This window comes from Cydia fagiglandana, chromosome 4 (assembly GCF_963556715.1).
Source record: "Cydia fagiglandana chromosome 4, ilCydFagi1.1, whole genome shotgun sequence".
In the NCBI taxonomy this organism is placed as follows: domain Eukaryota; kingdom Metazoa; phylum Arthropoda; class Insecta; order Lepidoptera; family Tortricidae; genus Cydia; species Cydia fagiglandana.
This window is the reverse complement of record NC_085935.1, coordinates 12,772,082-12,794,853: the sequence shown is the minus strand read 5'-3', so window position 1 is coordinate 12,794,853 and position 22,772 is coordinate 12,772,082. Positions and strand designations below refer to the sequence as shown.

Below are 22,772 nucleotides of genomic sequence, written 5' to 3'. Positions count from 1 at the left end.
TTGAAGCGTGAAATAAGCATGTGAATATTATCACACAAGGTGTGAGAGTATAAAAATATTAATAATGGCCGGGCACGAATCGGACAAATAGTCGATGCACGACATCACCATCAGTTAAGTCCGTTAGATAGGTAAGTATTAAACGTCAGAACCGGAGCTTTTAGTCTTCTTCAAAGAGATTTGTTCCACAACTCTGCATTACTTACTCTCTATAACTTAAAACATCTGCCCGCGACTTCGTAGAAAAATAATGTTATTTTCTTGGTAAAAAAAAACCTGTCCTTTCCGGGACTCGAAATATCTCTATACCAAATTTCATCTAAATTGGTTGAGCAGTTTAAGTATGAGGAGTAGGGAATGCAAATCGGTTATTTTTTGTATGGAAATAATCGGTTTTTAGGGTTCCCAAAGGGTAAAACGGGACCCTATTACTAAGACTTCGCTGTCCGTCCGTCCGTCCGTCCGTCTGTCACCAGGCTGTATCTCACGAACCGTGATAGCTAGACAGTTGAAATTTTCACAGATGATGTATTTCTGTTGCCGCTATAACAACAAATACTAAAAACAGAATAAAATAAAGATTTAAATGAGGCTCCCATACAACAAACGTGATTTTTGACCAAAGTTAAGCAACGTCGGGAGTGGTCAGTAGGTACTTGGATGGGTGACCGTTTTTTTTTGCTTTTTTTTTGTTTTTTTTTGCATTATGGTACGGAACCCTTCGTGCGCGAGTCCGACTCGCACTTGCCCGGTTTTTTAACCGAAACCGCGGTTATTTCCATACAAAAAATAACCGATTTGCATTCCTTAATGAGGAGGTACTAACACATTAATAATATTAGTAGGGATTTGACTGAATAACATAAACAGTAAGCACATTTAAGTAGGTTACAATTACAATGCCCGCATTTAGGTAAGTGCGGATAATAAGTATAAATATATTCCAGGATAGTTACTAAGCTCTTCTCCGATTTTAGGCCACAATTACTACGGTTAGTAAGGACCAAGTTATAATAGAGCTGCAAGCTGTAAATTTAAATACTGACAGCATATTAAACATAACGTTAGGAACTAACTTTAAACTAAGAGGACGGCAATATTTCGAAGAGCAGTATGCAAGTTCCCACAATCAGGCACTTGAGGTATTCGAATCATAATTGTTTATCATGAAACCTCTTTTGACTGTAGCGATAAAGTCTATAATTGCTTGTTTCACACGCAATAACTACACCTTAATGCAAGAATAATTGCATCAATTAAACAGCCACAAATCCCAAATACCTAAATAACAGCTTTTGCGGACTCTTTTCCTAAACGATTAATCAAAGCACGCAATGCCCGGCAAAAATTAAACAACCGTAGTTTATTGCAGTTGTGAAAATCTAGGTTGTAAAAGGTCTTATGTATGTTTTATATTTTAATGGCAGATACGTTCTTTATTCCAGATCACGTACAACGTATAACTTCAACATTAAAGAATGGAAAGATCGCGGGTGCTTTCGCTTAACAGCGTCATGTGCCCTTTTGCTTTTAAAACGCTAGCATAAAGTCCGAGTTGATAGATGAATGGGTAGGAAGAGTAAGTAATTATTATACTCATGATTCATGGCAGGAAATACCGAGAATTTTTGATAGCATAGCAACACCATAAACGACTTTACAGGCAAAAATTGAAAACATGCGATATACCCAGTTTTTAGGCAGATTTTTGTCGGTAATAGTAATATGTTACCTATATGACTTATAGAGTCAATATAAGGTAAAGTAGTTTAAGCTCAGATTAGAGAGCAAAAAGTTTGGTGAAGCTGGTCGTTAAATGACGAAGTGTATTTATTTTACTATTTAAAATATTTTTTCTAGTAGGAATCCAAAACCTCTTGGTTCTTTTGGAATTTTTAAACATTACATAGATAATTGTTGGACATCCTGGTGCTTAAATTCCACGTCGTTTACAACTATTATCCTTTTTGTGGTAAGAAATTTAATGAGGTTAATTAAAGTGCAAGTTCTGTGAGAACAGGATAGAAGTCATTATTAAATGTCCCTCGTAATCCGAAAAATGTAACGTCGTATTTCGAATGAGATGCACCCTCGCGGAAAAAAATCTTATGACTTGACTATCTCACTTTATGAAGTTCTTGAACCAACTTAAGTAATAGGTTAAATTAAAAGAGTTTAGCTAAATGATACAATTTTACTGTGTGCCACTGCACACTCATTTAACTAAACACGTAAAAACAGTTTAAATTCTTACAGATTTGCTCGCTGTTCTAAGCCTTGCCTTAAATGATGTATTAATTTTGCTTCCGATATAGTATAAGATGCTGCATATTTTCAATTAAGATTTTTTGAGAAAACTCAGTTTATTGTCTTAATGTACTTCGCCAAATTCGACGATTACGCTTGGTATTTGTAGGGGCAGGAGAGCATTAATTACTTGGTCACTGGCCGCGTGGCGAGGGCCACAACCACGTTATGGCCCTCGGTATATTTCCCAGGGGCCAGGAGCCTGACCTGTCCCCATCGCTTAGCGAGCACAGATGAGCCTTTCACCCAAAACCAACCAAAATACCTGTGACTTCAAACCCCCTACGAATGTACACTAAATAAGATCACGCTTACTGGTTTGCCTTAGGTCCGCGTCGGGAATGACAACCCCGCTGATAATGCACCTTCGGCCCAGAGGTGCAGTAAATCTTAATAAAGTATGCGCTATTGTGTTCCCCTTGTATCTTACTACTAAATTAATCAAACGAAGCTACTACACAACAGGAACACTATTTAGGAACCGAAGTAAACATTTTCTGGAAGTTCCAATAGGTAAAGATCCAAACATACCTAATTGTAAAAAAAGAAGAAGAGTTGTAAGTTAGTTTAACTGTAGCCACTGTAGGTAATAACACTAATATAATAACTTCAACAGAAAATCGATATTGATTTCACAAACAACAAAAACTAGAATTAGCGTTATCTGAAAATTACGTAGATCTCATCTACAACTCGCCGGCGACGTTAAAATCAATAAAACTAGACAAGTTATAGTCATAGAGTACAGAAACCAATAGAAATGTGTTATTTAAATGTAAGCCGTTGAAATATGGCAGCTGCGAGCAATGCATCACGTACCACCTCCGACTATAATTAGAAACTTGTACAGACTATATTTAGTTGTAATTCAGTTTGAAACACGAACTTGTGGCCTTTGTGACCCGGCACTTACTGTACTTGTATCTTGTAGTGTACCGCAATAGTTGTTGATTCTGAACTAAGTAGTGTGGGATAATCCGCTACATGCATGAGAATTTGAACTTTGGCAGAGCCACTTCGAAGGAAACTCCTACATTGACTGAGTTCTTCATGGAAATCGACTTTAAACGTTAGATATTATGAAGAAAAAAAAGGACACTTTATTTGTAAGCGCAAAGCATCTAGATACAATTGTTCCATGTTATAAAACCGACAAATGACGCTTAGTTAAGTGTCTTTAAATAATATGAAATAGCATAGGGGCCTAAGGCTTAAGCTTAAGGTTTAGCGCTAATCTAAGACCAAATAGATTAGTGCAATCAAATTTGGATTACAATTTTCGACTTAGGTACGGTGAGAAATAGTACTCGTTCACAAAAGTACGTCGTCACGATAGTAGTAAGTTCGTACGGCAAGCAAAAACAATTTGCACACGATGCTCATTTTCAACTTAATTTTGATTGCTTTTGTAAGTCTCTGTCTCGTCTCTAAACATTCGTTGTCTTTTGTACTTACGTAAATTAAATACACAGCAAGTTAGGAAACTATTTAATTAATCTGTCATCATAGTACTCGTAGAAATGTCCAAGAAATGCCGGTTAGAATTATCGCTCATCTTGCCTTGCCACTCTCGTAGTGCACAAAGTTCAAAGTGAACCTTTATTACAAACAATATCCTATCAAATATGTAACAGGCTTTAGCCCTCGGCGCCAGTAAGGTTTGAGCGTGTTTCTATTATAGCAAAGTAATGCAGCGATGTATAATAAATAGCTTCACGTGTTCTATAAAGTACCGTTCAAAACTTGCAGCTTTTAGTGTTCGAGTTACTACAATCTAAATTTCTAGCTAGATGAACTGTTCATCCCGAATTTACGATACAAATTATTATTCCATATTTTACGCATTTCTACATTTACGACGATTATGCATGAAAGTTACCTGGGTAATCGAATCAGAATGGCACTTCAAGACTGTCGTATAAAAATTGTACTAAGTAGCAAAATTAAATACTTACACATTTGAAATTGACATAGGGCGTCAGTTTATCGTAGGCTTAGAATAGAACATACATGTAACTGTAATAATAGTCTACTTAAACTTTACCACCGATAAAACAATCCCGTCTAGTTCCCAAGAACTCTTGCTAACTTTACGTATTTTGCTTTACAATCTACAAGGTAGGGGGAAGTTTCTGAGCCGTCTGGCACCGGCTGTGAATGTCAATCGTGGTTGAGGAGGGCTCTCGAGCACGGCTATTGCGAAACCGAACAATGCGGAATGAAGTGCATGCATAAATTGCACACGGTGGCGCGGTAGGCTCGCCGTGCGTCGAGAATTTGCTGACGGGCTCGGTATTTGCTTATAGATTACCACAATATAATGGAGCCTAGGGAATAAAAACTCGGAAAATCGTAACTAGGTAACTCAGTTTATGTAGACGCGTGAGTGATTCCCTTTCACTGGTTATACAATAGACCGGATTTTCATATCGATAAAGGGGTCGGTGCAATACCGAGCCGAATTCATTTTCTAAATTCAACGAGGGACTCAATTGACCGTGGCAACTGAAATGGAGCCATATGTTACCGGTATTGATTTTATCCCTTCCTCAAAAATAAAGAGCCGCATGAAGTTTTGTTTACCAAAAATAAACAATCGAGAAATGTTAATGTACATTTCCTTTCAAATAGCTTATTACAGAGCATTTGAACTTGATATTTGGAAGACGCGAGGTCGTGCGAGCGGTCGAGGGTATAATAGGCCAGTGTGTTGTACCTGTGGAGCGAAGCCTCTTACCAACACGGACATGACACGGTATTGATGGCGTACCGAGACGCGCCGCGCCGCGAATGACGGAGATGTATTGCTTCATTAATTGATCGTTGTTTGGTTTCGATGTTGGGAAACGATGATGGCTCAAAATGTTATTAGAAATAACATACAACCAATCGATCTTACTTAACGACCACTCTTATGTTGATAGTCGCATCGCGAACAGTAAGTATTTAATGCTTATCATATTCAAATTAAAAGAACGAATATCTGACATACCTAAGGACATGGACGACAAGCGTTTTTAATAAATAAATAAATAATAAATAAATAAATATTATAGGACATTTTTACACAAATTGACTAAGCCCCACGGTAAGCTCAAGAAGGCTTGTGTTGTGGGTACTCAGACAACGATATACATAATATATAAATACTTAAATACATAGAAAACAACCATGACTCAGGAACAAATATCTGTATCATCATACAAATAAATGCCCTTACTGGGATTCGAACCCAGGACCATTGGCTTCGCAGGCAGGGTCACTACCCACTAGGCCAGACCGGTCGTCAAATAGAAGTGTCAGAAAATCAAATAGAGGTAAAAGTAATTTATTAGACAGTACAAGGTACAAGCGCATCTCTCACGTCGGTCGAGCGTGTAACTCGTGTAAGGCATCGCGGCCGCGCCATTTAGGAGGACGAGCAAATGACCGCAATCAAATCACAATCATAGTGAAAGCCTTATAAATGGGCAGACTGAGATCGCGGCACTCCGGCGCTGTTTACAGTGTGTTAGAACTAATTATAGGGCCGAGGTGTGAGCGACTCACGACTCACGACTGAGATCAATGCAGCCGATCTACCTTACCTATATATGCACGAGCTATTGGCGGAGAGACGACCTGGTTAGTTTTGAGAGCGGTTCCTTTTTGAGTCAATTGTGGCATTCAAAAATCAACTGGAACTTTTTTAGTATAATTGGTACAAGACTTATTTAGCACTTAAAATTACGTTTTAATTATTTATATTACAGTGTTTAGAAATCACAAGACAATTTAGAGACTGTAACATTTTAAGCGCCACTTGCACATTGCACTATCCTACTAACCCGGTGTTAACCGGTTAAACCGTTAACCCGGTGTCAAATTGTACTGGTAACCATGGTAACTCCAGGTTTAACCGGTAAACCCCCGGGTTAGTGAATGGTGCAAGCGGCCCTAAGAAAACTAGAACACGTTTTCAGAATTTCGAAACTAAAACTTACATTTTCTTTCAAGTTTCATGTAATATCATCGTAGGTATTAGAGTAAGCATAATTCAAAGAAATGAGGTTGAGTCCCGTGTCTTGAATGACATATTCTTTTCAATTTGCAAGTCTTTTTTCGTCGCAAAATCAAAAGGGACCGGTGTCTAATACCATTAATTTACGCCGAGACATCTGTAAATAGATACTTTGGGGTGACTTATCCTTTTATTCAATTGCATTTAACCCTTATTTTATTTTTTAAGTTTTGATTTATAATTAAGTATCCAAGATGGTAATTCATGGTGCAAAACTGAGAAGAGATAGCTATATGCAATCGCTTACATAAATTAACACAACTCAAAAAACTTCAAAACATTTCTTGATCAGTCAGGAATCAGGAAGTAAACAGACTGACAGCAGAACTTCGTGTAATTTATATTTATTTAGGGAGGGTGCAAAATTTCATTAAAGCTGGACTTGAAACCCTAAGTAAGCCATGTTGGATTGATCTTTGCGGACGTAATACATCAAGCTAATTTAATATATTGCAAAGCAAACCTCATTTCGGCTCCAATTTTATTGTACCACAGTAGGTATTCCTTAGGGGAGTGTGAGTTTTATTTGCACATAAATTTCCGTTTCCACATATTCGACATTTAAATATCTGGTTTTGGTAATAACATTTGGGCATAAATTATACATATTTTTACCGCGCACGTATATATAAGTACAGTCAACTGTAAAAAAATGGGTGTACAAATAATCTCAAAAATATGTCCCATAACTCTTATGTCAGTGAAGTTGTCTACACCCATATTTTTACAGTTGACTGTACTAAACCTTTTTCAGTATTTATTTACTCAAATGGGACTGCCTGAAATGAAAAATGTTTGTTTTTATTTTTCGTTACGCGCATCCTCATAATGCCATCTGAATAAAACGAATACGCGCAGATGTGCTGATCATACTGGGCAACTGGGGTCATTCGTAGGAAGTGCGCATCGGCGATCGCTTCTAAAACGTCGTAAGCGTCACAAATGAACTTAATAAAAACAAACAAATATGCTGATAAATTTGGAAAGAGTATAAGTTGTTACATAATTCATTTCAACGAGTAAAAAATGTCGCTAATGACATTTTATGTTTTCCCGTTGGTGTAATTGCGGCGAGTGGACACAATGAGGGGAATGTGCGCCGATTGTTGTGCGACCGACGCGCCCGCACCCATTGCCATTGATTGAGTGAATTCGACAAACAAGCAGGCGAACCGTAACTGGTCTGCGACTCGAATCAACCGCGCAATAGCAGGTGGCTCCCAAACGCGCGGCATTAGGTCAATATGCATTGTTGGACACTGTTTTCATCAAATATTTAACCAGCGCGAACACTCGAAACAGAGTCAATAGTTTGTTTTATAAACGCACTTATCTTTAGAGAGTAAAGATAAATATTGAAATCATGAACGGCACCCATGTTGGTCAGTATGAGTACGTGTCTAACACTTGGTTAACCAAGTGTCCCTAGTCAGGATGTGCCAATTGCGATTCCAGCGGCCAGTGCTCAACACTAGACGACCGCCACACTAAATCGCATTCAATTATCGATTCAGCAGAGCGTCTCTGCTGCGCGTCATTTGTCTTCTACTGAATGTACCTATATTGAAAGTGCAGATCAAACGATAGGTCAAATGAGCTATGTATTTCAAATTTATTTCTATATATCAATTGATCTATAAGAAGTTACGAAGTTTGTAGTAATTACTTATGTTATTATTAAGTAGACACAAATAAATATCAAGTCTGTATCTTCTCCAAATTTGATTATTATTTAAGGTAATGAAAATTGCTAACGTTAGTCGTCGGCTACATGGATTTCATTTATTAATCATTCCTTTTGATAACAGTAGGTACAGAGTAAATTTTACTGAGTAAATAAATATAAATCTTACTCATTTTTGTAGGTACCTATCAATCCTATCATACATAACATCTAGCACTTGTATAAAAACAATGTTCGTAGTGTGTGTAGGACCTAATAAATGATGTAAATATTTAATACATTTATGATAATAAACAATTATGGAAGTCACGATTGCATAACTAAAAAACTTCAATCTTTCACAGTTTATAATCGGAGAATTGATTCATTAAAATATCAATCGAAATAGAATAGCTAAGTAATAACCGAAGTGCGAAGTGAGTGACCGACACAATGAACCGATTCTCGATATACCACGGGTAGGGATTGCAATCCGGTCCGGCGGATCCGGTAATCCGGCCGGATCCGGCACATTTTTCATGATACCGGATCCGGCAAAATTCACCGGATCCGGTCCCGGATCCGGTAAAGTGAAATAAAGCGCTAAAATATAAAATAACAGCTTAAAACACTGCTAAAATTTAAAAGTTCTCGCCAGTATTCGAATTTTCTCGCTCGCAAACAGCAACACAACAACTTGTTTGTTAGTTGACGCCAGTCTTCTAGCCGACGAAATATATGTCGTGAGATTTCCGTGCACCGTAAGTACTGGATTGGTTTATATTCAATTTATTGTGTTGTTACATTGTAATTTAATGTACATGTTCTTTCGTTTTATTTTGTACTTATAATAAGTGTTACCTGCATTTAAAATATAATGAATAAATATTTATAAAATTTTGACGACCGGTCTGACCTAGCCAGTGGGTAGTGATCCTGCCTGTGGAGCCGCGATCCTGGGTTTTCGAATCCCGGTAAAGACAATTATTTGTGTGATGAGCACAGATATTTGTTCCTGAGTCATGGTTGCTTTCTATATATTTAATTTTAAGTATTTGTATATTATATATCGTTGTCTGAGTACCAACAACACAAGCTTTCTTGAGCTTACCGTGGGGCTTAGTCAATTTGTGTAAAAATGTCCTATAATATTTATTTATTATTATTATTTATATGTTATTTTGTTATTATTATGCTACTAAATGTACTTGTATAGGTATACACGTTTATTGATTTTGTTTGCTAAAACTAAAATGGTTGAATTGAGAGCACCTTTTTGTTGGAAATGTGGGTTGGGCTATAGATATTTTAAGAGAAAAAGAAGATTTTATTTGTGGTTAAGTAATGAAAACGTTGATTTTTGAAACTTAAAACAGCCGTCATCGAATTAAACTGTTGTGAGACATACTAACATTGAATAATTTACGGTTTAGACTCACTTGTTTTTAGTTACTCGCGCGACATGTTTCGGAGAGCCTAGGTCTCCTGTTAAGACACCCGTTTTATTAATCCATTAAAAAATATCCTTAACTTCGCATATAACGCTAAAAACATGATAAAATACGTGACTTGATGAATTTTTTATCCGCAATACCAATCCGGCCGGATCCGGCCGGATCCGCCGGATTGAGGCCAAAATCCGGCCGGATCCGGCCGGATTCAAAACCAGTCCGGATTGCAATCCCTAACCACGGGTGTTTGAGTAAAGCAAAAAGACCCGCGCGTGCCGACCGAAAATAAGTCTAATATTCAGTAGAAATGCTACCGCCATCATTTTACAGTTACGGAAATGACAAGCAAAATTTATCACGTGCTAGCATCAACAAAAACCGGGCAAGTGCGAGTCGGACTCGCGCACGAAGGGTTCCGTACCAAAAAGCTAAAAAAAAAACAAAAAAAAACGGTCACCCATCCAAGTACTGACCACTCACGACGTTGCTTAACTTTGGTCAAAAATCACGTTTGTTGTATGGGAGCCTCATTTAAATCTTTATTTTATTCTGTTTTTATAGTATTTGTTGTTATAGCGGCAACAGAAATACATCATCTGTGAAAATTTCAACTGCCTAGCTATCACGGTTCGTGAGATACAGCCTGGTGACAGACGGACGGACGGACGGACGGACGGACAGCGAAGTCTTAGTAATAGGGTCCCGTTTTACCCTTTGGGTACGGAACCCTAAAAACGAACGATAATTTAGTTTACCAGGGCTGCGTTAGTTAGAGAATTATTGATTTAGCACACTTGTTATATTTAAGAATTGAAACAAAACCGTTTGCGCAAACTGAAGCCCGCTTCCCGTAATTGATAGCTCTTGGGATTGGTTATCGTTCTCTTGCATTGTGCCGTCGATCTCACTGGATTAAAGTGCCGTCCACTTCGAGGCGCACCTGTTCCGCTTTATTGCCCCACTCTACCGCAAGATAAACATGTCTATAATAAGCTTTATAATCAAATTATCATCATTTGCCTGCGTTATGCCATGTCCCATCTGGGATCGGCTCGCCTTGTCCGTTTTTTCCATACCTATTACGTACTGAGTGATTTTGAGCGATAACGTGTCTGCTCGTTTTAGGTAATAGGTAGCCAGATAGGGGAAGGGCTTTCCGCGTCTATTCTTAGTTATTTTTTAATGAAGTTATGAAGAATTAACCCTTTTTCTGCACGAAGTCAATACAAGGACTAGTTGATAAACATGAATAATTAGCGTTTCAATAACAACTTCAAAGCGTTTGATTGGTGGCACAAAGAGCGACGGAGGCGCAGGCGAGTACGGAATTAATTCGCCAATAGACGCTTTTCGCCAGACAAAGGTGCTTTGACGAGGCGCCCTCGAGTACCTCCGACGACACGCTACTTGACGGCTTTTGCTCCAAATTGTTTCGTCACTGTTTAACTAGGCAAGGATGCTTCAAATAACCCAACAACTAGGTAACTAAACTACATAATATGTATATTAAAAAATCACTCTACATTTAACACATATTTTTGACGGTACATTTTGTTTGTTTTTATGTCGACTACCTTAAATATTTACATGTTTTATTCGTATATCTAATTATAATTAAATTTAAACTAATGAACATATTTTAAAAATAAGAAGACAGATTGAAGACGCTGCACGCCAGCCGAGAGAGATATAATGCTCGATCACGATATTTGTAATAAAAAGAAACAAACTTTAGTAAGGATAATGATTAGATTTCCCTGTACGGCCGGGCGCGGGTATAGTGCGCGCCTCGGGCGGCCACCCACCACGGCCTACCCAGAAATGTTTTAATTAAACAACTGCTCTCGATTTGTTTTGATAAGACACGATAATACCCAACTGGACCACGACTTTTTAGTTTCCTGATGATCCAGAAAGATTTAGTGCGCCCACAATCATTCCACGATTTACTGAAACGGCGCCGGCGACAGTTGGAATGGAAAGATCACGCTTTGTAATTGTTTAGTTAGATTTCGTTTAACCGGTTTCTGCTACTACAAACTTTTTATAAACAGTCAAGTCACCATCCCAACAGATAAGCCTGTTACAAGATGACGGTTATTTCTAAGACAGTGTAATTTTATTCAAGTCTATAAAATGATTCTTGACCATTTGACCATTGAATGTTTTTATTATTTAATTAGGAATTCTTCAATGTTATTTCATTATACAGATTGGTGTTATAAAATAGATAGAAGTAGGAGTAGGTTGTCATAAATTTTAATGATGACATGTAGATACCTAATTTTAAATTTTTGCATCGAAGCGTTTTTGTTTTCTACCTTAGTGAAGTGATCTACAATTAAATAGTAATTTCGTAAATTCCTACTCATTTCGACTATTGAACGTGGAGTAGGTAAACCAGGGATGAGGTCAAGTATTTCAATTTCAACTTATACTTGTGCATCCCGGCCTGACCCCAACAAAGTTTCAGTACGTTCCGCTATACTTTAGAATCATACTAAATAAACGAAACTTGTGAAAAACAACGTGGGGTACGTAGCTTTAGAAAGTTCAACACTGCTTAAACTTTGCTCGTTAGTGTAGATATGAATGAACCAGATTCTAATGTTTATCTATTTTCTACAAGAAAAAACCTGGTGAATTGAATTTGATATTCCATTATTTTATTATTAAAACCACAACATAAACAGCGGCAAAGACGATTAAATTACCTTATTACTTTTGGATGCAAAACCATAAACCATATACCTATTAGGTACTGTAAAATCAACAGTTTTATAAATAGAACAGTATCACTACAATATCCTACATTAATCTTGGCTGAGAACGCTCATCATTCATTTTAATAAATCAAAAGCTAGCATTCCACATCACGCCGTCGTGATCGTCACGGTGGATGGAATCGGAAGCGAGATGAGGCCGTGCGACAGGTCCCCGATTATCCACGCATTCTGCACGGTGGTCGCAACCTGTCGCTTCCATTCCGCTATGACAGACACGACACGATTCCTAATGGGAATTCCACGCGGACCGGTGAGCAAATAATATGCACGCGAGGAGACGCGATTTCTTATGGTCATCTAAGTAAGTAGGCGCGTGCAATCCTAACCATGACTGTCATTACACTCAATCCACCGCAGAAGACAGCTGTAGCCTTCGCAGGTCATTTACGGTAGTACCTATATAGTAGATTTAAATCCAGAATTTCTTGCTAGGGAAATAAATGTGTTGGATCCTGAGTCCTGTCCTGAGCCTGAGCAACCTTGTTTGAAAACTTCAATACAATCGGGATTCGAGAAGTGAAAACATTTTTTTTATTATGATCCAAGTGCATACACGTACTTATGTCATTATGTCACTGTATGCAACAAAAGTAGACAAGCACCGGATAATTTTTCAACTAAACATTTTATAATCGAAACATTGAAAAGAAACGCTTTGAGCATCAACAAATAGGTACCTTGGTTAATTTTGTGAAGAGAACAGGAAAATCAAATCTCTTATTAAAGTAAGTAGGTATAGGTGCTTACCTTTATTACGAGATTTTCCTGTGCCCATTAACAAAGGAAAATTTCAAGAATTATGAAAGTGTAAAGTCTATTTTCCTCAATTGTGGCAGTAATTTGTTTTCAAGCGAGGGAAGGTAAAACGAAAACGTCAAAATGATGTAAACAAATTTATGTCGTGATGGGAACGACAATTGTTAGGAGTAATCGGGTGCAGGACACGATACGTCATGCTCTAGTGCGCCTTTAGATCCGCTTGCAGGTGTATTTTAATTATTACCCGTCAAGCCAGCTTCACACATATTCAAAAAGCATTTTGACCGAAGTTCTAAACCCATTAAGGTGCGTTAGGTTTAAGGAGCGGGGTTTTTGAAAAACCGGGCAAGTGCGAGTCGGACTCGCGCACGAAGGGTTCCGTACCATAATGCAAAAAAAGGCAAAAAAACGCTCACCCATCCAAGTACTGACCCCGCCCGAAGTTGCTTAACAACGGTCAAAAATCACGTTTGTTGTATGGGAGCCCCACTTAAATCTTTATTTTATTCTGTTTTTAGTATTTGTTGTTATAGCGGCAACAAAAATACATCATCTGTGAAAATTTCAACTGTCTAGCTATCACGGTTCGTGAGATACAGCCTGGTGACAGACAGACGGACAGACGGACGGACGGACGGACGGACGGACAGCGAAGTCTTAGTAATAGGGTCCCGTTTTACCCTTCGGGTACGGAACCCTAAAAATCGTACCGGTTTTTTAGATCACAATACGGTTGGCAAAAATTAAATGATCAATCTTGAATTTTCTCTAGTGACTTCATCGATCCGACATCAGATTTTTTGACATCCCCTCGTTAGAAAAAAATCACGAAGATGGGTCTAAAACAAACTACTTATATAAATATGTAACAATTTATGCAATTATAAATTTTGTTTTCATCGATTACTCTTTTTGTTAAAACTTACTACAAAATTAAATTGAAAAACATGATATCCTGAGCAAGCGAGCAGCCGAGCACGCACCGCACCATCTCGCTCAAGCTTACGCTTAGTGAGAGTGAGAGAAGAACTCAAACCTACGGGCCCTTTAGATAGTTCGTCTGGTAAATAATAAACAAGTGAAGTCTGTTGCCGCCTGCCCGATAAGCTGGGTGTAGGAACGTACTATAACGCGATGAAGACATTATTCAAAATCAAAATTAGATAGCGATAAAAAAGCGAACCTTTTCACGGCGATAAAAACAAAAGTAGATGGATGCAATCAACTCGCTTGTACCATTGAAGACACAAACATAATATAGTAAACCTTATAACAATGAGATAAGGTTTAATGTCGGTAATTTAACTGGATATGTCTTCTTGTACCCGTGTGCCTGCGGTGGGGCTCAAATTTGAAAGGGTTGCACGCCCGTGGCACCATCAACGCTCATAATTTTGATGAAGCTATTATTTTGACAGCATAGAGTATTCGATAGAGTCGTTCTCGATTTTGTAGGTACTAATAGGTTAGCATCCCTAGTGCCACTTGCACCATCCCATTAACCCGGGTTTAACCGGTTAAACTGTTAACCAAGTGTCAAATTGTACTAGTAACCATGGTAACTCCAGGTTTAACCGGTTAACCCCCGTTAATGGGATGGTGAAAGTGGCCCGTATACTATAAAATTATTTTAATAGATAAATATCCGTAGATTTTACGCCCGCGTCATCTTTTATGTCTATAATTAGTGCCGTATCACCGGATTAATTTGTAAGTAGGTATAAGTTCATATTCGGTAAGTATGTCAAATTGGTATGCATTAGCGAATGTCTGCGCAATATCCATATTTGCAATACCGTAATCATAACTTGCACCGGAGCTGAAAGCTTAATCTCATAACAATACTGACAAATAACAATAGGCATACTCCCTCGCTTCTTTAGTCCCCTGTCATTATCCCGCACCCCTGATGGAGCCGTCATATCGGACAACGGCGGAAAAAATGAAACACCGCGTGTCATCGGAACAAAAAAATAAAACAAAAGCGGCGCGAGCGATTTGTTGATCGTGTGGAGATATTGTTTTGTGAACTACGTGAATTGTGGAATAGTTCGATCGCGTTAAAAGTGAGTTCATTAGCGGCTCTAATTACTGTGGCATGTCAAACCTATTAAACTGTCGAACGCAAAACGTTGCGCCCCAGACGCAACGCGCAATGCACCAAAACTTTTCTTTGGTAAGCTGCTGTAAATTCACACTCAATTCATTTTTTATGAGAAATCAATACTAGTATTTAGAACGCAGAAGTAGGGCATAATAAATGTACAGAAGCATTCTTATACAATTAATAACCACAGGATTATTCCGGTAATTCTTGACGTCTATAGACGTCGTAGGTTTTAGTCTTGGTCACGACTTTCCTTCGAGTATTTGTAAGTCAAAGGGTTTTAACTTTTAAAATTTTAAGTAGGTATAGCTACTCAAAAATAAGATTTCCTGAGTGTATATTATCTTAATTCTTGTGTGTTTCTTAAATCAATTTATATTAATTAGGTAAGTCTGAATTTTTTTGGTGGAATGGCCTACGATCATTGAACCCTTATCAAGGCAGTTGGCAATAAAAATGAGGTTAACCATAACAAAGCAACTTAAACTTACCTCCATTTCCAGCGTTGGTGATAGTCACCCAGAAGTCAATTGTCTTCTCAGGCCCAAGCTCCTCATAGTCCCACTTCTTTTTAACTTTCACTACACCACTGGGCTCAACGGTGACCCACGGATTTTCGTCCCGAATTTTGAAGGTTTCGCGGTCAGTTTCCTTCTCAAGTGTAAACACCGAACGTCCTTCCACTTCACCATCGGCCTCGGAGAATTCCGTACGTTTTGTAGGTCTCACAGCACGTGTCACCCGTCGCTTCTCACGGTGGAGCGCTGGGAGTTCGTTACGTTCAGGTACCACGAAGTCGATGAAGACGCGCGCTGGGCGACTCTTGCGCGGCGGCGAGCCCGTGTCGTGCGCCAGCACTCGCAGTTCCACTTCGTGCCCATCCGGCTCGCCAGCCAGGATCAACTCCCCAGTTTGCGGCACAATGACAGCCAAATTACTGGGCACCGTCAACGAGTAGTACACGCGATCTCCATCAGCATCGTACGCGTGCACTTGACCGATATTCGAAAATCTCTGCCAATGTGCAGTCCCATTAGGCCCGTTTTCATCAATAGTGCCATTTACAGCGAAATAATAAACGTCTTGTTCAAATGCGGGCGCGTGGTCGTTTTCATCGGCGACGTCTATTCTAATTGGAAGACTAGCCTTATTAGTGCCTTGCAAATCTGTCGCTTGAACCACTATTTCGTAAGAGCTTTTCTCTTCGGCGTCTAATGGACGTGTAGCGATAATTTCCACGTCTCCTTCCGTAATAACCGATCTAACTTCCGGCACAATATCTCCCTTGATCTTGTCACGTAGCGCGAAAATGGGATCTTCATTTCCTTTTACAATTTTGTAAGCGACGGGCCCTGAATCATGCAGTGATGTGGCTTTTATAGGCGGCAAATCGACGACAGATCCCGAGGGAGCGTTTTCTGGTATTTCTCCGCGCAATCCGTTGGTGGTAGGGAAATGGAGCATTCGCCTCCGATCAACCACGAGTAGTGGGACGGAATGAGCGGCGCTGCTGTAGGGTGTTTGCTCCAATATTGCGAGGTTCAGAGGTCGGTCGAGAAGCGGAGCGAGGTCGGCTATGGTCATGAGTAGACCGTCGTCGAGTAGAGTGAAGTAGGGCTCTAGTTCGGAATCAAGCATGGTGTAATGGGAATGGTTGCCAACGAAGTGGCGGACGGCGTGTCCAGGGCGCACGTCGTGGGGCAGCAGCGTGACAGCGGCCAGTGGCGCCGCTAGGGCGCACAGGAGCGCCGCGCCCGCTAGCATGCTGCGAGCCATCACTACCTCGACTGATCAGTTACTCCGTATCATACCTAGAAAGCAAAAGGTACGCATTTAGAAACCCTCAGAAACCAGATTTTACTGAGTCATACTTTAGAATCTACCTATTTAGCTTACCAATATTACATATACGAAGGAAACATCAAAATTTGTATGTGTAAGTTCGTATTTTATTGTCCTGAAGGATATTTTTGTCGGTACATCTATCGAATTTAAATAAACAGGTAAGTAATGTAAGTACCTACCTACACTGGAAGTCCCTGTAATATCAATACAGTTCTACGAAGCATTCTTTAAAATCAATTAGTAAACAATGCTTGAAATAAATTAATTCTACGAAACCAAACAGAAACAATAGTAGTAGGTACCTATGAGAGGACATCTTTCAAGATTATTTATATCATCTGGCGACACGGTATAAGTACTACGGTGTACGGTACGGTACCTACGGTAGGTAAGTACGACAGTAAAAAGATAACTTATTCGCATTGACCTTAATAGAGACTCGTATTGTTACTATCTCAGTATTCCTATTCGTTAATTTGGAATAGGGCTTGATTAATGTAGATAAAATATGTAGCTAAGCATAAAGTACTGCGAATAATGATATGTGTAATAAGACCTAGGACTTCTCTTAGTAGGTATACCTAAGCTACCAACAGCGTAGGTAATAGGTACATCGTAATTCCTAAACCTAAGAGTAGGTACCTAGGTATATCGGTGAATGATATTTAAGTTACAACGGGAGAATTGCTACACCCATGGCTACACCTGTCTTAGGTAAGATTCAAGTACCTAGTTAGAAATGTGGGTATAAGTGTATAACCTAACCTAAAAATAGATCGTTCGATTTGAACAATCATCAAATTTTTATAATATTGTAAAATAGGTACCGGGCACCGGCTGACCCTCCGATTCCTTTCACCTATACTTATACCTATACAGCTTTAGTAAAGTAAAAAAAATGCACCGAAAAGCAACAACACCATCTGAGCATTGCCAATCGAGGAAAGTTGTCAATGGCATTTGCAATGGGGTAGTAATGGAGTCGTGACATGTGAGAGTACGCGAGCGAGGGCGCGTTCGGCGTCGGCGAGGGCGCACATGCAGAGCTTTTATTTTAGGAGGCGAGGCGACGCCAGCCGCGTCTAGCGGCCGCTCGCGCCCGCGCGATCAATACTGCCGTCGCGCCGTCGCCGCGCCGCGCGCCCTCTGCTACCAATCTTGTCATCAAATATTCACATATTCATTTTCTGAATAAAACCTCTTTAAATTCCAACGAGAATTTCACTCATCCACAGATTCCACTGGATCCTCACTGACCAACGACCAAAATACAAACACCAATTCCAATTTGCCAATGGGATTCCAAATAGAAACAACAGGCGAGACCGTAACTTTTTCACTAAAATTTCACCATAATTACGACAATATATCACATAAAGCTTAAACTGTATCTACTGCACTAAATTTTGATTGAAATTTAAGTCATCTTTCTAATTAATTCGGGTGTAAACATCTCAATGTAAACAAGATACCTAAACTGTTAACACAAAACCGGGCGTTTGGCAGATTTCACTGTACAAAATAAAAGGTAGTTTACAAGATATATTTTAATATTTTTACGTAATTGAATAGATACGTACTTAATAAAACGACAAGAGTATAACATCGATATCGAAGCGTTTGACAGATGGACGCCGGCGAGCGGCACACAACCCAAACGCAACAGCGGCGAAACGCGACTGACGAAGTAACGTGGCCGCGGCGCGCGCGCGTATCGAGCGCCGGAACGCCCTCTGCCTCCCTCCGCCCTCGCGCCACCCTAGCCCGGCTACGAGCTTCAACCCCCTTTGCTTAGCTGCACTAGCTCCCATTTCTTTTCGTATTCTACGATATAATACAAACAAAACGCCACACTCGCGTAGCTATTGAGTAGTTACTTTGACTACCACCTATTCACGTAGTGTTCGGACGTTGGCTTTACATTCTACGTAGCAAGCTATACCCTATAAGATATTCACATGCAGCAAAATCGGTTTTTTGTAGCGCCAAACTAAATTGCTGAATGCAAGCGCATTTTTCTTGTAGATGTTATATCTCTAGCTAGGTACAGTCAAAGTATTAAATATAGACACCTGTCAAAAATATGTATACACGGCCTTATTCCCACTAATGTAATGTAGGCACATATTTCTACCTACCTAGCGATGTCAGGCAGTTGGGACTAGTCAGAATTGTCAGAAAGAAATTAAGTAGGTACCTAAGTACCTGATGTACCTGGATAAAGTCCAAAGTCGGGGTCGGAGGTCGTTGATCGGCCGTATATTAAGTCGATGGTAATGTACTTACCTACTTAGGGCCCCCCCACATCTAGCGTCTTTCGAGCGTCGGCGTCTACAACTCTATGGCCGCTACTCGACGCAACGTCGACGCAACTGCGCAGCGACGTCATTTTCCATAGCGCTGACCAGACGCCGACGCTCGAAAGACACTAGATGTGGGGGGGCCCTTAGATACCTACATAGGTAAATGAGCGATGGGATGGTTAAATTGGTTGATGTCGACGATGTCGTTGATGGTTGATATTCTGTGACTGGAGATCGGTTGCTATGGTCGATGATGACGATAATAAACCCTTTCTCTACGGGCTATGGGAGTCAAAATGGCGTATTTGTGGTCTATGGAAGTGGAACCAGGGCTATATATAACCGCGAAAATCGAAGTTCGCAAATTGCGGGCATTTTTCTCTGTCACTCTAATTACGCCTTCATTGGAGTAAAAGAGAAAGGTCCCCGCAATTTGCGAATTTCTGTTTTCGCGGTAGCCGCTCAGTTTTGAGCCTCACCACAGATAGAGTCCGACAGCGCGATTCAGGTTTTTTAGGACATGGAAGAGCCCCATCTAGCTTGCAAATTGGTAACAAAAGAAAACTATTCTAAGCTTGGCCCTCTGGGGCCGATCATGACTTCAGTTTTATCATCCACCGACACTTTGTTTAATTTACGAATGGCACGATAGATGGCTTTGTTCCGTAAAGTAAAAATCCTGAATATACAGCATTAAGATGGTATAAATATACCGTACCATATGAAACGGAACCCCAACTAACCATGTAAGTTTGGGGTCATCACTCCAGTTTTTCAGTTACTAACCGAAACGGCGCGAAGGGTAGATATCCTATAAGAAAATTTGAATTTCGTGCCTTTTTCTACTTGTTGTGTACAAGTTGTATGTGTCTCAGTAGATATGATTTTATTTATACATTAACAATCAAATAATAATTTTATATCGTGTAATAATAACAAATGTCGAATGGGTAAATAAAAAATATTGAGTTTATGAAGCTCTTCCATATTAACTCTCTCCAACATCCAAACTCGTTGGTGTGAACGTATGGATTACAGTGAACAATAAAAGCTACAAGAAAAGTAAAAAACTCTAGTTTGCAAAAACGAACTTTGCAAATGCTAAACAGCATTTTTGTGGGATCGAGATGTATCTAATTTTGTGTCATTAGTCATTAAACAAGTATTCTCTAAATCTCTCATTAATAATGGTATAGGTAAATTTCAAATACCTAGCAAAACCTGCTGCTGCAATGCCTGCAATGTTGCTGGCTAGAGTGGAACGCCAACATAATTATAGTCAACAGGGGTGTAAGTACACTCTCTCTTAGAAGTTTTCACATTTCCACTTAACCAAAGGGTGTAAATATACAATATAAAGATTTAAACAATAAAATAGATATTTTTAGCACAGTTGTATGGCTGTAATGACCATGACATTTCAATGACAGTCATACTTTTTCTTGATAAAAAGGCATTTGTCAATAAAACAAAGAATAATAGAAACAAGTTTATTATAAAACAGTTTTATAGACTAGTACAAAAATAGCAAAGGCTAAAGCACTGAGCAAAATTTTGTGACATTAAATTAATTACATTCTTTCAATATAAATACATGATAATTCTTAGTTTTTAATAATAACTCTGAATGTCAACAATATTTTTTTCAAAGGCATAATGTACCTTGTACATTAATATAAAATAGTTTAAAAATAAGGCAGTAAAAGGGCTACCATTAAAACAATTATAATATTTGTAATTTTGCATAAAACTATACATTGTGAGTATACTGTTTAGGAGCAACTGTTTCTGTTGCATTTTTATTATATCTGATTTCCTTGATGGTCAATTGTTTTCCTTGATGTATTCTCTGGAGATGGCTCCTCATATCATATGATCTGGAGAATGACCGATGGCAAACTGGGCACTGAGTTTTTCCGGCGTGAGAGTCTTTGTGTAGAGTCAGTGATGTTGGATGCTTAAATCCTTTGGGGCATAATTGACAACGGAATTTGGCCAATTCAGATTCTGTAACAACGTAAATACACATATTAGACATCCATAATCATATCACACCCTTCGCTTAATCATTTAATACTCTTAGTGTTATCATTATCAACTCACCTGAACTGTTTTTATCTGATAAATCTTCTGCTGATGTTGATTGATTGTCAACTTGCATTTCCTCACTGGAAGTCTGTCCAATTTTCTGTTGCATGCTTACAGCCTCATCGGGTTTAATTTTCTCTTGTGGCTCATTCTCCACTTCAGGGTCTGGTATAATTCTCATTGGAGTAACTTGTGGAATGTAAACCTCTCTAACAGTCTGCATTGTTGCTAGATTAATAGGTTCGTCATTCTGAACAGGCAGCTCTTCGGTAAACCTGGATTTTGCACTCAAATCAAGTGAAGTGTTATCAGTTATCCTGAACAAAGCTTTGGATGGTTCGTCTTCTGCATTATCTGTCAAACCTTTCACTTCCAAAAGCTCAGCAGTCATAAGAAACGATTCCAATTGCTCCTGCAAGATATTAACCTCCCCGTGATACATGAAGTTCACTATAGCGTTAAGATCATCAAACTTCACATTCCTAAATATGATCACAGGGTGTTGACAGGGGGTCTCTTTAAAAACCTGTCTGAAGTAGTTGCTGCACGCCGAAAGCAACATCTTGTGGGCTTTAATTTTACCTCCATCACAACACAAGGTAACGTCCACCAAATCATTCTCAAATCGCAACACGTTGAACGCTTCAGTGACGTGGGAAACATAGTTATTCCAGCGTAAGGACAACTGCGGAGCATTATTCATGTTACTTCTGGTAAAAATCAAAGGTTGGTGATAAGTTCTTACACAAAACACTAATTAAAATTGCTGACGAACTGAATAGAAAGATAACAACAAAACCAATCAGCCAATCCCATGAATAATCAACGAAAACGGTAATCAGAAAAAAACTTGTCAGTTTTGACAATTCACGCATCGATTTTTGTACTTATTTATTTAAGGGTCCGAATAGTACTTAGAGGTCCGGGGCTCGTTTTATAAATTTACCTAAGTTCGCTGGTTGCCTCTCTTTCATATATACCGGGTGTGGCCTGTAACACGAGCAAAAAATTTAACTGTTGGCTGTACTCCTCATACTGACCAACATTTTGTTCAGCAACTTTTAAAAATAACTTGTAGTTTTATTTTTAATACACTTTAAAGTTTATTCTAAGACGCAATGTACTTATTGCGAATTTTGCATAGACCTGTATAATATTTCAGTGGAATTTTGTTATGTTTAACTTGTTTAAGGCATCACAAGCAACGTCAATCACTAATGATATGGCGTGGCTATGGCGTCCATTGAAAATAATATTTATTTTTTATGAAAAATAGGAAGTCCAAATACTTCATAATTTTTAAAAGTTGTTGAACAAAACTTTCACTGTTTGAGGAGTATAATCTGTTTTAATTATTTGCTCGTGTTACCGGCCACACCCGGTAGATGGGCAAGCAAATTTTC

The 22,772-nt window shown here is 39.0% G+C and overlaps 2 protein-coding genes across 9 annotated transcripts in view; both read right to left on the bottom strand.

The window, feature by feature from the left end:
* The window catches only part of LOC134663788 (neural-cadherin), a 440,784-nt gene extending 422,009 nt beyond the window's left edge, over nucleotides 1-18,775 (bottom strand). For 4 of the 8 annotated variants that reach the window (XM_063520278.1, XM_063520277.1, XM_063520279.1 and 1 more), the window contains exons 1-2: nucleotides 18,559-18,775; nucleotides 15,625-16,944 (exon numbers count right to left, since the gene is read on the bottom strand). In XM_063520278.1, coding sequence (XP_063376348.1) covers nucleotides 15,625-16,909 — 1,285 coding nt within the window. In that variant the 5' untranslated portion in view covers nucleotides 16,910-16,944; nucleotides 18,559-18,775. The remainder of the gene's footprint in view (nucleotides 1-15,624; nucleotides 16,945-18,558) is intronic. The other 4 variants (XM_063520281.1, XM_063520284.1, XM_063520283.1 and 1 more) reach the window with 1 other exon arrangement.
* A 1,982-nt stretch (nucleotides 18,776-20,757) lies between these two features.
* LOC134663757 (transcription activator GAGA-like) lies at nucleotides 20,758-22,231 on the bottom strand. Its single transcript, XM_063520237.1, has 2 exons — nucleotides 21,385-22,231; nucleotides 20,758-21,288 (listed from the first exon to the last, which is right to left on the bottom strand). The coding sequence occupies exons 1-2, from the start codon at nucleotides 22,070-22,072 to the stop codon at nucleotides 21,032-21,034; spliced, it is 945 nt and encodes a 314-aa protein (XP_063376307.1). The 5' UTR covers nucleotides 22,073-22,231; the 3' UTR covers nucleotides 20,758-21,031.
* Between the last annotated feature and the right edge of the window lie 541 nt (nucleotides 22,232-22,772).

Coding starts and splice junctions, on each gene's coding strand:
- LOC134663757 (XM_063520237.1), bottom strand. CDS start 22,072: ATGAATAATGCTCCGCAGTTGTCCTTACGCTGGAATAACTATGTTTCC. Junction 21,289..21,384: donor ATCAGATAAAAACAGTTCAG/GTGAGTTGATAA, acceptor ACGTTGTTACAG/AATCTGAATTGGCCAAATTC.